At 36.1% G+C, this 14,489-nt stretch overlaps 2 protein-coding genes across 2 annotated transcripts in view; both read left to right on the forward strand.

Annotated features, from left to right (window-relative positions):
* Window positions 1-2,231: 2,231 nt before the first annotated feature.
* Window positions 2,232-2,968, forward strand: PHOSPHO2 (phosphatase, orphan 2). Its single transcript, XM_031678381.2, has one exon. The coding sequence runs from the start codon at window positions 2,232-2,234 to the stop codon at window positions 2,955-2,957; it is 726 nt and encodes a 241-aa protein (XP_031534241.1). The 3' UTR covers window positions 2,958-2,968.
* An 88-nt stretch (window positions 2,969-3,056) lies between these two features.
* Window positions 3,057-14,489, forward strand: part of KLHL23 (kelch like family member 23) — a 30,886-nt gene continuing 19,453 nt past the window's right edge. The window contains exon 1 of the mRNA XM_072961109.1: window positions 3,057-3,350. The gene's annotated coding sequence lies outside the window, so the exon portion shown is untranslated. The remainder of the gene's footprint in view (window positions 3,351-14,489) is intronic.

The following is a 14,489-nucleotide window of genomic DNA, read 5'->3' on the forward strand; positions in this document are numbered from 1 at the left end:
TAAAATATGTATAAATCAGAATGCCTGAAAAGCATTTTAATTTAAAATGTGCCTGAGTGACAGATAGCATATGATATCACTTGTGGAATCTAAAAAAATGATACAAATGAACTTATTTGCAAAATAAAAAAAGACTCAGAGACATAGAAAACAGTCTTATGGTTACCAAAGGGGAAGGGGATAGGGATAACTCAGGAGTTTCAGATTAACAGATACATATTACTATATGTAAAATGAACAGGGACCTACTGTATAGTACAGGAACTATATTCAATATCCTGTAATAACCTAAATGAAAAAGAATCTGAAAAAGGAATATATATATATGTATAAAATGGAATCACTTTGCAGTACAGTTGAAACTAACACAACATTGTAAATCAACTATACTTGAATTTTTAAAAAGTACAGTAAAAAAAAAATGTGCCTGGTGCAGTACTAATGTGATTGCCAACCATTCCTTATTGCTATTTATTACATTGTTTCTATTGGAAAGTGAATTCTGCATTTAAATTTCTGGGAGGCAGTCAGAGACACCTGGGTTAGACATTTAGAGATAGAAAGATCCATAACGTCAGAATATTCTGTCATGCTTAAATTCACACAACAGGAATGACCCCTCTAAGGTTAGTTATTCTCCAGGTAGTCTCAACTGAAAGGCACAGATACTCTTGTAATGAATCATGAGCTCTATTCTCAGTTGCACCTACTGGATATCTATTGTTATAAACCAGAGAATACATGTAGATAAATGCCGTATTTTTTTATTTGTAATTGATCTCGTCTTTTTCTTATTGGGGGTTCTCTTCTTTTTAGGATTTCTTGCTAAAACTTCAGAATAGTTATAAAGTAGACAGATATGGTATTATGGTTACTGTGTATTTTGAGACTAAAAAATGTTTTTGTATAATTAAACATCTTTTCATCAAAATGACCTACTTGGTATTTTATTTTTAGACTGATCAATAGTCTTTAAATATTCTATTTCTTAGAAACTATATTGGGTTACTTAAAAGCATAAACTTTGGAGTCAGGCAGGCCTAGGGCCAAATTCCAACTCTGCTATTAATTAATACCTAACCTACGTAACTAATACTTAAGCTCCAGTTTACGTATCTTTAGGATGAGGATAATAATAATTCCTACTAAATAGGTTTACGACAGTTAAATGAAATGATGAGATTGTAAAGTTCTTAGTCCAGTGTTTGGTGTATAGTGATATCTCTAAATATATCAGTTACTCTTAAACAAATTGTAGATTTTCTGGGGTATTCTGTATAATTCCTTTTTTATATGATAATTTTTATCCGAACCATCTGTTGACCAGTTTATTCTTTGCTTCTCTCTTGAGATTTATAATTAATGACCTTAATTAATGAAAACAGATTTGAGTAATTGTTATATCAAAAGCAGTGCACTTACTTAAAATATATCCAGATGATTTGGCACTCCAGAGCAAAATTATCTAGAGAAAATGTAAATAAATGTGAAAATTGTTAACAAAAGTTACTTTTAGTCTGAAAGAATTTAATTGACCTCCAGTCAAGCAGTTTGTGTAGAATTTCAAGTACAGCATCAAGCAGCCATTTAGTTACAACATTGGCACTGATGATATTAAGCTAAAACCCTTTTAGAAAAATGATTTAAATTTTGCAAGATTTCACGTTACATTAAATTTGGCCAGAATTTTTGCTAGTTCAGAGTAATCTGTATTGTACATGACCTGTTATTTAATATGAGAATTATTGTAAATATTTTAAACTAGTAAGTTTGACTATGATAATCTAAAGACAATAAGAATAACTAGCCTACATTTTTTTCTATCTGATTTTATAACTTTTATAAATTAGACTGTAAGAGAATAATTGTTTCATTACTTCTCTCATTGGATTGCTCTATAATTTAATTCTGGGTACTCAAAGAATGACCCCCACAGAAAAAAAAAATCATCCCCACAGGAACACAATAGTACTGTGAATATCCTTTTTAGATATTCTGTTTTCTATTCACTTAACATACTCAAATATAAACTTGCTTCTTAGGAAAAAGTGCTTAAATGGTTTTAAAATATTTAATCATTGTAACTTGTTTATAGTCACCCTTTGTTTTAGCAGATTAACATTCAGTAATGTTTGTTAAATAAATACTATAGCTAGATGTGTAAAACAGAGTAGGTTTAGGGAATAATAATTTCTTCTTTTTCAGGGTAACCCAAATCTGTTTCTGGAACCATGAAAATTTTGCTGGTTTTCGACTTTGACAATACAATCATAGATGACAATAGTGACACCTGGATTGTACAGTGTGCTCCAGAGAAGAAGCTTCCTATTGAACTACAAGACTCTTATAAAAAAGGATTTTGGACAGAATTTATGGGCAGAGTCTTTAAGTATTTGGGAGATGAAGGTGTAAGAGAAGATGAAATGAGAAGAGCAATGATATCAATGCCTTTTACTCCAGGGATGGTGGAACTTTTAAACTTTATAAGAAAGAACAGGGATAAATTTGACTGCATCATTATTTCAGATTCAAACTCAGTCTTCATAGATTGGGTTTTAGAAGCTACCAATTTTCTTGATGTGTTTGATAAAGTATTTACAAATCCAGCAGCTTTTGATAGCAGTGGTCATCTCACTGTGGGAAATTATCATGCTCATTCTTGCAATAGGTGCCCCCAAAATCTTTGCAAAAATGTAGTTTTGGTAGAATTTGTAGATAAACAGTTAAAACAAGGAGTGACTTATACGCAAATTGTTTATATAGGTGATGGCGGAAATGATGTCTGTCCAGTAACCTTTTTAAAGAAGAATGATGTTGCCATGCCACGGAAAGGATATACTTTACAGAAAACTCTTTCTAGAATGTCTCAAAATCTTGAGTCTATGGAATCTTCTGTTGTAGCTTGGTCTTCAGGTGTTGAAATAATTTCTCACTTACAATTCCTAATAAAGGAGTAATCTGCCAACAATTGAAATGTGTATCAGTTAAGATTAGGTACAGCAGCATAAAACTAAAACTTCAAATACCAGTGGCTTAAAAAAAAATTCTTTCTTACTTAAAAGAATTCCAGAGTTAAGTATCTCAAAGCTCCTGTGTTGCTCTACCAACCTCAGCACTTGGCTTCCAACTCACTATCCAACATTGATGCTCAGGCTCCATCCCTCACATCAGCATTCTGGCCAGCAAGAAGGACAGTGCATGAGAAGGTTACACCCTCATCTAAATTTTACTGGCCAAAACTTAGTCACAGTGCTCTTACCTAACTGCAAGGAAGGATGAAAAATACAGCTTTTATTCCTGATGGTCGTGCGCCTGGGAAAAATTGGAAAAAAGAGGAGTACAAAATTAAGGTAAGTACAACTAGTGGTCTCTACCAAAGGTGGTTATTAGGTAGATTATATTTTAAAATTTATTCCCAGAGAGAATAGTCATCTGTTTTATTTTCTTAGATATTTATTTCCATAGCATGGCTAATAGTTACAGATCTTAAAAATAAGCTTAATGCTTAATCCACATAAAATTTTTGGCAGTGAAGTCTTGAGTGTTGCAATATATCATTTGTAGGAACACTCAACATTTAAGAGACTGTTTCATATAGGGATATTAGCAAAATATCAACTGACCTAGAAAGCTTTATAATACCATGCTAATTTCTAGGCTCAGATGTTTTAGGCATAAGTATCCATTATGTAATAATATTAGTATTTTCTTTTCCACTATTGAAACTCCAGAAATAGAAATGTTCCATGTAATTTTATGGGAAAATATTGGTACTTTCTAATTTATTTTTTTGTGGTTGAAAAGGTAAATCTTTGTTTTGCTTTAAATTAATAGTTAGATTATGTTGAAACACATTTACTGTTAAAGATTATAATTTCTCCACATGTTGAAGCTAGTAACAAATATAAAAGTAAAAAAATAATAATAATGAGGCTTTCATTTATAGCATTTGTAGACCAAGTAATTTGGACCAGGTCTTCTACAGAGTACATCTAGAAAAGCTGATAGCTGAACAAGAATTTTAAAACATCTGCTTAAAAACATGAAAGAGCTGACAGTGATAAACAATAGCTCAGGAAGCACAGAAACCTAGGCAGGTTAGCTGCTCATCCCTGAAAGTGCTGGCCAATTCTGTAAGTGGTGCCTGAGATACTGAGTGACTATCTTGGCAATCTTACGGGACCAGGGGGAAGAGGTATTGGAGTATGAGGCCTGCAGTGATAAACCTTCCCCTTACTTTGAATAAGGATCTGAAAATGCTGCCCATCCAGAGTAAGAATGATTCAGAAGTAAATAGACCTTCAGAGGAATATCAGTTCTCCTTTAAATACTTTCAATCCCTGAAATTGGACTGAAGTTTTCTAAGATTTTTAGAGCTCTTAGGTGCTTGGTAGAAGCAAATAGGAATTCTCTCATGGGGAAGTTAACATCCTAAGTATGGTAAGCAGACCCTAAGTTAAACCCAGTTGTGATCCTGTAAGTTGGTATTCCTTGTGTGTGTGTGTGGAGGAAATGATCTATGACTTGCTTCTAATTAATGCAATATCACAGAGATGATGGGATGCATGTGATTATGTGTATATAATTATATTACATCAGGTTCTAATGCACATCTTGTTAAGAAGCTCTCTCCCTTGTTGATTTTGAAGAGGCCAGCTGCCATGTTGTAAACTGGTACATGGCAAGCAATTGAGGGTAGCCTCTAGCCAATGGGAAGAAGTAGGTCCTTGGTCCAGCAGTCTGCAGGAAACTGAATGCTATAACCAGTGAGTTTGAAAGTGGATCCTTCCATTGTGGAGCCTCACCTGAGATCATAGCTCAGGCTAACATCTTGATTTAGCCTTGTGAGACCCTGAAGCAGGTCCTTTGAGCTGTGCTCGGACTCCTGTACCAACAGAACCTATGAGATAATAAATGTGGGTCATTTGAAGATGATGTTTTTGGTAATACTGTTTGCAGCAATAGAAAATGAATGCAACAATCCTCAAAATAAATCTATAAACAGTATTGTAAGTACATTATAGGGCACACAATAAAAAGAGACACACCAAGGAACATAAATGAACACCATCAGGAACTTCATTTAAACAGATCTTGCATACAAACTACTATATATAAAATAGATTTTTAAAACCAAGGTTTTATGTGTAGCACAGGAAACTTTATTCAGTAGCTTGTAGCTTGTCATAACCTATAATAAAAAAATATATGTATGTATAACTGAATCACTAGGCTGTACACCAGAAACTAACACAACATTGTAAGTCAACTATACTTCAATTAAGAAATAAATAAACAAACCTGTAGGACCTTCAGGTATTGGAGTTTTCAGACAAACTAAACTTTGGCAAAGAATTGAGAATTATATAAACAGTATGGATGTACTAGAATTGAAAATTACCGTGACTGGAATTAGAGTCTTGATGGATGGATTTGACAATAGAACAGGCACAGCTAAGAGAGTGAGTGCATAAACACAAGTTAGAAGACAATATCTGGAATAATACAGTGACAGAGCAATGATAGTACAGAAGAGAAATTAAGACATGGGAGGCACAGCAAGATCTGACATAGGAAGTTGGTGTCCCACAAAGAGAGGAGAAAAAAAATTGAAGCAAGCAATATTTTAAGAAATAATGACTGAGAACAGTACAAAATTGATAAACGGCATCAAACCAGAGGTTTAGGAACCCCAAACAGGAAAATAAAAAGATGTAAAACTGCCAAAAACCAAAGATGGAAAAAGCATAAACCTGCCAGAGAAAAAAAATGACATTGAAAGGAGCAACAATCAAACTAACGGCTGGTATTATTTTTTTCATCTATGTTTGATAAAATTCAGCAGTGAACCATCTAGGCCTGGAGTTTTCCTTTGAAGATTTTAACTACTAATTCAGTTTCTTTAGTAGATTATGGATTCAGGTTGTATAGTTTTTCTTGAGTAAGCTTTGGTAGTTTGTGACTATTTATTGGTGCATAGTAAATTTCCTCTGAATTTAACAGCTTAAAACTAAGCATTAATTATCTCACAGTTTCTATGGATCAGAAATACAGGAGCACTTAACTGGATTGTTCTGGCTCAGGGTCTCTAATGGTCAAGATGTCAGCTAGGGCTGTAGTCATATGAAAACTTGACTAGAGCTGAAAGATCTGCTTGCAAGGTGGTTCACTCACATGGCTTTTGGCAAGTGGCTTTGGTTTCTCAACAACTGTTTTCAGCAATTCTCAGTTTATTGCTGATTGTTGGCGGGAAGCCTCAATTTTCACCACATGGGAGTGTCCAAAGTGTTGCTTGAATGTCCTTAAAGCCATGGTTTCCTGCCAACTGAACGATCTGAGAGAGAGGGCAAAGAGGAAACCACCATGCCTTTGTGACCTAGTCTCAGAAATCAGACACCATCAATTCTACTGTATTTGGTTTGTTAAAACATAATGCTAAGTCAAGCCCACACTCAAAGGGAGGGGAACTGGACTCTACCTTTGAAAGGGAAGTTAAATAATATTGGACATAGTTTTAAATGACCATAGCATCTCTCAAGGACTTTGTCCATTTCATGTAAGTTGTGCAATTTATAGGCATATAGTTTTACATAATGTTTCCTTGTTAATTCTTTAGTTTGACTGTGAACACATGAATACCTACTATCTAGATTTTACCATTAACATTTTACTGTCTGTTTTATTACATATCTGTCTGTCCTTCCAGCTATCCGTCTTTTTTTTTCCCTTTGCCTTTTTAACGTAAGCATTGTTCTTTCACTTTCCTTCTTTGTTCCCCAGTGTATAAAAACCAGTGCTTCTCTGGCTTTAACTGGAACTCAAATATCTTACAGCTCCATGTGAACTCTGGGAATTGTTTATGGTTCTTGGGGTCACTTTTTGCCCATACTTTGGTGTTTCACCCTATGCATGTGTGGCTTACTATCTAATCACAGACTCAAGGGGAACTCCCCTCTTACAGATTTCTGGAGCTCTCTCCATTTAGCTCCTTCCTGTCTGGTACTCTGCCCTACGAATTGCAGCCAGTTCTGCCTCCTCAAACTTATCTCCATCTGTTCAATTCAGTGAGACTACCATGCTCTGCTTGGGATTCCACCTGCTGTACCTCAGGCTGAAAGTGTCTCCAGGCAGAAATACAGGCAATTATCAGGCTCACTTCATTTGTTTCCCTTCTCTCATGGATCGCAGTCCTGCACTGCCTCTTGTCCAATGCTTGGAAACTGTTATTTTATATATTTTGCCCAGTTTCTTATTATTTACAGTGGGAGGATTAGTCCGATCCCAATCCCTCCAGAAGCAGAAGTCGTAATATCTCAATTTTAATTTCTAATGCAACATGGTAATAAAAAACTCTGCTCTAGGTTAGAAAGACCTGAACTTGAGTTCTAGGCCTGCGTTGGGTAAATTACTAGTCTCTCAACACCTCAATTTTCTTCTCTATTAAATGGAGATAATAATAGTTCCTTCCTCCCCTAACATTGTTGTGAAGGTTTACTGAATTAGACATTCTGTTAGTTTATTGTGGCTATTGTAACAAATTAACACAACCTGGGTGGCTTAAAACAGAAATATTTTCTTTCTCAGTTCTGGAGACCAAAGATCCAAAACAGTTTCACTAGGCTGAAATCAAGGTATCAGCAGGGCCACCCTCCATTAAAGACTCTAGGGGAGAATCTGTTCTTTGTCTCTTCTAGCTTCTGGTGGCTGCCAGCATTCTTTGGCTAGTGGCTGCATCATCCCAATCTCTGCCTTTGTGGTCACATTGCTTTCTTCTTTTCTGTCTATATCAAATATCTCTCTGCCCCTTTCTTACAGGGACATTTGTCATTGCATTTAGGGCCTATCTGGATAATCCAGGACCATCTCCCCATCTCAAGATCCTTAACTTACATCTACAAAGACCTGTTTTCCTTATAAGGTGACATTCATGGGTTCCAGGGATTAGGCACCAACCAGTCAAAACAGAAGCACCAAACAGAAGAATGGATGCTGGCCACAAACATAACAGGGCCTGTGGCTGAATAGGAGCCCTGCTCGGTCCTGTATGCCAGCACCTCACACACATACTGCACACTCAGTGTTAGATCACTGAAGTCCAGGTTTAAATTAGTTCTGTTTCCTCTTTTTAAATGTCTGGACATGTCCTTTGCTTATTCATCTGTAGGGTCTTGTGTTCTGCTTATCTATGTTTCTGAGTACTTCATACATGGAAGATACTAATATTGCCATATTTGTGACAAATATTGTTTGTTTTATGTTAATCTTTTCTAAATCTTATGCTTGATTATTTCTAGATAATCTAGACTCAATCTTCATTTTAAAATATAAACATCTAAATTAAACATGTGATTTATTCTCTCATTAGATTGTTAGATTTAATGAAACAAATCTATTGATATAAATTAACTAGGCTTTTTAAAATATAAGACTCTTGTTCTCTAAAATTTTCCCTTTGAAAACAAAAGAATCTCTGTGTTTCCCTCAAAGATAAGCAAAGTCTTCATGGCCAGCTTTACTATGCTGAAAGGTGAACTTATCAAATAGAGATGGTAGAGTTAAAAATGTAAATCGAAAAAGGCTACTGAAGTCATAATAGGATAGAGAAATAGAGGAACCTCCTGTTCTTCACTGGATAGCCATGGTAGACTGAATTCTAAAATGGTCCCTGAGATTCCCCACTCCCTGGTGTACATGCCAAGCATAATCCCCAGTATGTGAATTTGATGTATTTTACTACCATGATTAGGTTATGTTTTATGGCACAATTGACTTTAAACTAGAGATTGTCCAGGTGGACCTGACCCAAACACACGAGCCCTTTAAAAGCAGAGACTTTTCCTGGCTGGTAGCGGAAAAGGAAGTCAGTGATTCGAAGTGCAAGAAAGATTCAACATACCATGGCTGGTTTAAAGCTGGAGGAAGGGACATAGTAAGGAATGCGGACAGCCTCTAGAGCGGAGAGCAGCCCCTGGCTGACAGCCAGCAAACAAACAGGGACCGCAATCCTAACATTAACTGCAAGGAAATGAATTCTACCACCAGGCATGTGAGCTTGGAAGAGGATTCTGAGCCCCAGATGAGAAACACAGCCCAGGTTGGCACCTTGATTTCAGCCTGGTGAGAGCCTGAGCAGAGAACCCAGTCACACCATGCCCAGACTTCTGACCTGCAGATACTGTGACATATCTTTGTGTTGTTTTAAACTGCTAAATTGTAGTGACTTGTTACATAGCAGTAAAAAACTAATACAATAGCTAATCCCATCTCTTAAGGAATAGTAGTCTAATTTTCATATGCACACCTTTTTTGTAACTAGGTGTTTGGCAATTCATACTATAAAGTAACAAATCATTCTTTATTCTGACTAGACAGAGAACATTGTGATGTATGAAGAGAAGCTCATGAAAATGTCCCTGCCTTTGAGAGTTTTAGGAGTGGCTTAAGTTTTCTGCTAATCTGTTTTCTAAATTTTTATAACTGTACTTTAAAAAAAGTGTTAAAGAAATCAAGACCTCCTGGGAGATAGAGCACACCCAGTATCACCTACCAGTGAATGGCCAGGGCTGCGCTGCTCAGACAGAACTGACTGCACGTAATTTCTGAGACCCGGAGCACAGTACAAATGCAGCACTTCTTGTTCAAAGATTATTAAGAATTTGAAGACAGCAGAGCATTTAACCAATGCTCTTCTGACTGCACAGATAACCATGAAGCCAGATCTGTGCCCATACCTTCTCCAGCAACTTCCAGATAAAAGCTTTGCCAAGGGCTGCTTACTGTCCAAAGGCCCAATACTTCTTCACTGCTTGGGTGACGTTTACAAACTGATTGACCATAATGTCACCATATACCAAATCCTTTCATAATTTTCTCGAAGTGTGTTTGTGTATGTGTGTGTGTGTGTGTCTGTGTATATATGCATATAGATGTATACATATATATATGTGCTCTTTGACACAGATGGATTATTCTTATAATTGTTATATTGCTTTTGTCACAAAATTATAGCATAAGAATTGACCTATATTAATAAATATTCTTTAAATTTAAGATTTTTAATTTAAATTCGCTTTTTTTGCACTTTAAATGGAATGAAGTGTAAATAAAATTAAGGAAGAATTGAGAGGGAGGAAGAGAGGGAAGAAAGGAAGATCTCTGTCCTTTAAAGAACTCATGAAGTAAAACAAGAGGACAGTATTGAAGTGTGACGTGGTTGCTGTGTTAGGAAGGTGTAAGCATTACTACATGCATAATGTAAGTAAGTATAAACTTGTTTTACCTGAAAAATCTTTCAAAATAGAAATATTATTCCAATTTTCTATATGAGAAAACAAGCTTGGTGAGGTCACAGAACTAAGTAATAAAAGAATTCTTCAAAACTAGGTAATGTTTAGTCAAGAGATCTGAATTCTAGTCCTAGCTCTAACTGCTAATTAGCTATATGACTTTGGTGAATTATTTTGCTTCTTGGAGTTCATTTTATTTTCTATAAAATAACCAGACTGAGTTTTATCCCTAAGTACCTTCCAGTTCTAAAATTCTGTAATTCTGCTACCATTATGAATTTAAGTGCTCTGTAGGTTTAGCTACAAGGCAATTTTTAAGTCTATCCTCTGAATAAAATTAACTCACCCTATTTTAAGGCCTTCAGAAGGAGGTTTTTATTTTATCACAGAACCATTTTGGGGTCGGCCTTGCTGATTTTCAGCATATTAATAGGTCGCAGGTTTGAAGTCTTCATGTTGCTTAGTTTTCTTGTCTTTAGGCTAGATAACTGTGATTTCTTTATCTGATCCTTAGAAATGAATTTTTATTTTCATGACTCTCCTCTGACCTACTCACAGTCCTCTCTGACCTTCAAGATTGTCCCTGAACTAGAGAGACACAGTACTATATTCAAGGAACAAGACATTGATTATCTCATTTTGCTCTATTAAGCATTGTCTTTCTTCTCTCTTCCTTTTTTCCTCAATGTATTGTAAAGCAGTGCTTCTTGGGATCATGTTAAAATGCAAATTGTTTTTCATAGGTTTGGGGTGGGACTTGAGATTCTCCTTTTCTAACACAGAGATAAAATATGTCAAATACTTAGATGCCTCTTGATTACCACACCTGCCGAGTCTAGCACCATTTCCTATAAAAACAATAAAACCCAGAAAGCAATCTTTACTGGCTTATAGGTCAAGTCTGGGTGCCATAAAAATAATCTAAAAGTCAATTCAACCCCTAAAAGTGAGTCCAACCTGTCCACTCTAAAGGAGCAGCCAAGCATCATGATGTGCAGGCTTATCTGCCACAGGATAGCCTACCCCAGCTCCTAGGCACTTGATCACCAAAGAGGAATTACTAGACACAGAAATAAACTGCTAGAGTGGGACCTGGCATAGCAAATGACTTATTGTAGGCTTTCTTGACTTCCGGCACTATAGGCATTTTGGGCTGTATAATTTCTTGCTGGGGGTCAGGGGCAGGAGTGGGTGTTTCCTATGCGTTATGGGATATTTAGAAGCATCCCTGACTTCTACTCACTGGATGCCAGTGCCACTCCTCCCTGCAAGTTGTGACAACCAAGAACATCTCTAGACATTGCCAAATGTCTCCTGGGAAATAAAATAATCCCTTTTTGAGAATGACTTACTTAATGCTTAAAAGTCCATATCTTTTATTTGTGGATCAAGTGAAGATATAGCAATTGTACATAAGGAATCCTGCTACTCTTAAAGCCACAGATCCAGAATATTTCCCATGTAGTAATCTCCATATCACCAAGCCTTGTCACACCATAATCACCACCTGAGTGTTTAATAAATATTTTTGATGTCCAGCTCAGTCACCTCCTTCATGTATTAGTACATATTAGGCTTCTTTTCCTGTCCAAGTACTATATGTACTGTGGCATAAATCTGTTAGTTTAAATCTGCGTTTGTAGTGCAAGTGTAGTCTTTTAATAGTACAGGTTATAATTACATCTTTGTTCTACTTTTAAAAAATGTTCCCTCTGATACACATTACTTTTACAGCATTTAAATTTTTTAGCTTCTGTTTTATACTAGCCCTGAAGGAGAGTTAGAAATTTTCCTTTGTGGTCTCATAAGCTGCTTCCAAGGGACAGCTGATATATCAATAGGGCAACTGCAGGCAGGCACCAGACCAGGTAGAGTAGCTCTATTAATAGTGTGAGTAGGACTGGGATTTGTAACCACTTCCCTACCCCTATTATCAGGTATGCTTTTCTTCATAAGATGAGAGAACGAGTGCTTTACTGACCTAATAGCCCCACAGCACATCTTCAGATGAGACCAGTTGTAGGGAATATATAAATAATTATTAATTGCCTTAAATCTTTTAGCTAACACGGTATCATTTTGTGCTGCCTGATGGGCTTCTTTTTCAGATGGACAATGTGATAGTTCTGTTGTAAACAGATTTTTCGATGTGCTCTATAAGGGCATATGCAATAATGTATTCTAAGCCAAATGCTAAATCTGTCTTATTTGTTTATGTCATACAAACTGCTGTCTGTGTGATGATGGTTCATATGGAAACAAAATATTAACAAAAGTATTTCCTGACACAAAAATTCTTGGAAACTCCCATTGTTTATGGAAGATGTTACATAGTTAAAAAAATTAGTTTGTCCTTTATATTCAAACAATAAATTTTCAGTAATATATCTAAACAACTAGTAAAAATATTTACAATTAAACTAAATACCACTTGCTGCATAGGATTTTATAATCAGTGCCAACTGGAAAACTTGCTCATTCACATTTTTTTCTGCCCCTCTAGAATCATTGTCTGCATTTTATTACATACCAAAATCTCTACTATTTTCACAGCTTGGTCCATGCAATATTTTATTATCCTCAGCTCAGTATGAGTGCATATTCTTTCAGAGATTTATTAATAACTTGGCCCTTTTCAGGTTTAAATCCAGAAAAAATATCCTATTGAACAATTTTGGAGGATAAAAATACTACAGTAAACAAATATTTTTGGGGTCTACTGTGTGCAAGAAACCAAATCAAAACAAAAGCCTGTGGAAGTAAAAGAAGTGTAGGACTATATCTTACAAAGAATGATGCCCTTCAGAGAATTTACAATGTGACTGAAGAGGTGGGACATGTACATATGTAGTTCATAATTTCCAAATAGACTTCATGAAGCATCTTAGTAGTAGCATAAACGAAATACTTAAGTCAAGGAACAACTAGATGACCATACAGTATTGTGTTTTGTACTTGGTCAATTGATTAAATGTGCTTTAAGAGAAGCTTTCTGAAGGAGGTACACTGTGATCTACACTTGAAAGGATGAAAAGGATTTGGAGATATGGAAAGGACTTGACAGAGCTTCCCAGATGTAGGGAATATTGTGAACCAAAGTGAGTGTAAGCAGAGCGTATTCATGAGGTAGAATGTGGCCAGCCTGATGAAGTTTAGGGTTTAAAATGGGGAGTAGGAGAATAAAGCTTTGTTAAGTGGAATGTGGCCAGTTTATGGACAGGTTTGAAAGCTAATCAGTGGAGTTTGAATTTTTTCCAGGTAGCCCTAAGAGCAAGTGAAGGGAAATGATGTCAAGAAAGTGGTGTTTGGGGAGGATAAAAGGTAAGGTACAGCTTGAGAGGACAGGAGAGAGACTGACACAGAAGAATCTTGCAGTAAGCCAAGTGATGAAGACCTGATAAGAATTCTGTCAGAGGCAATGAAAAGGAAGGGATAGATAAACCAGATGCTTTGAATTTGAAGATGAAAAAAAGCACAAAACTTTACATCATATGCTTCAGGAGGGCAGTGTCTGTGGATTAACTCATTTATATAATTTCTTAGAGAACGGTGAGCCCTTGAGCAAGTTTTTGAAGAAAGTTCTAAAAGTCTTACTTTTAGTGCACTCTTGTTTTCACTTTTGCGACATTTACTGAGTATCTGTTATGTGGCAGACCCTGTTCTAGGAATACGGAAATGAACTGGAGAAATACTACGAACAAAACAGACAAAATCTCTGGTTTCGTGGAGTTTATATTCTAGGGGGAGAAATCCCACCATAAACTTAAAAATAAGCAAAATATGTAATATTATAGATGGTAATAAGTATTACAAATTAAAATAAAGCAGGGAAGGGGGATAGGGAATATTGGGTGGAGTACGGAGATCCTATTAAATAGATTGTTAAAAGAAGGCCTCTCTGGGAAGTTGGTATTTGAGCAAAAACCCAGTGGAGGTGAGTGAGTGGGTCCTGTAGCAGTGCGGAGGGGCGAGGAAGAGCAGTGCAGGCAAAAGGAATAGCTAGTAGTAAGGCCCGGAGGCAGCACTATTCCTGGTGAGGGCAGAAGCAGGGATGGATGTGGGGGTGGCAGGAGGCCATTTTAAGTACTTTGGCTTTTAGTGAATGAGACAGGAAGTCACTGGAAAGTTTTCATCTCTAACTTATGTAAGAGTATCAGTCTATCTTGATTGATTTGAGCTAATGTTCTTTTATTCTTTTTCCAG

This window comes from Vicugna pacos, chromosome 5 (assembly GCF_048564905.1).
Source record: "Vicugna pacos chromosome 5, VicPac4, whole genome shotgun sequence".
Taxonomy (NCBI): Eukaryota; Metazoa; Chordata; class Mammalia; order Artiodactyla; family Camelidae; genus Vicugna; species Vicugna pacos.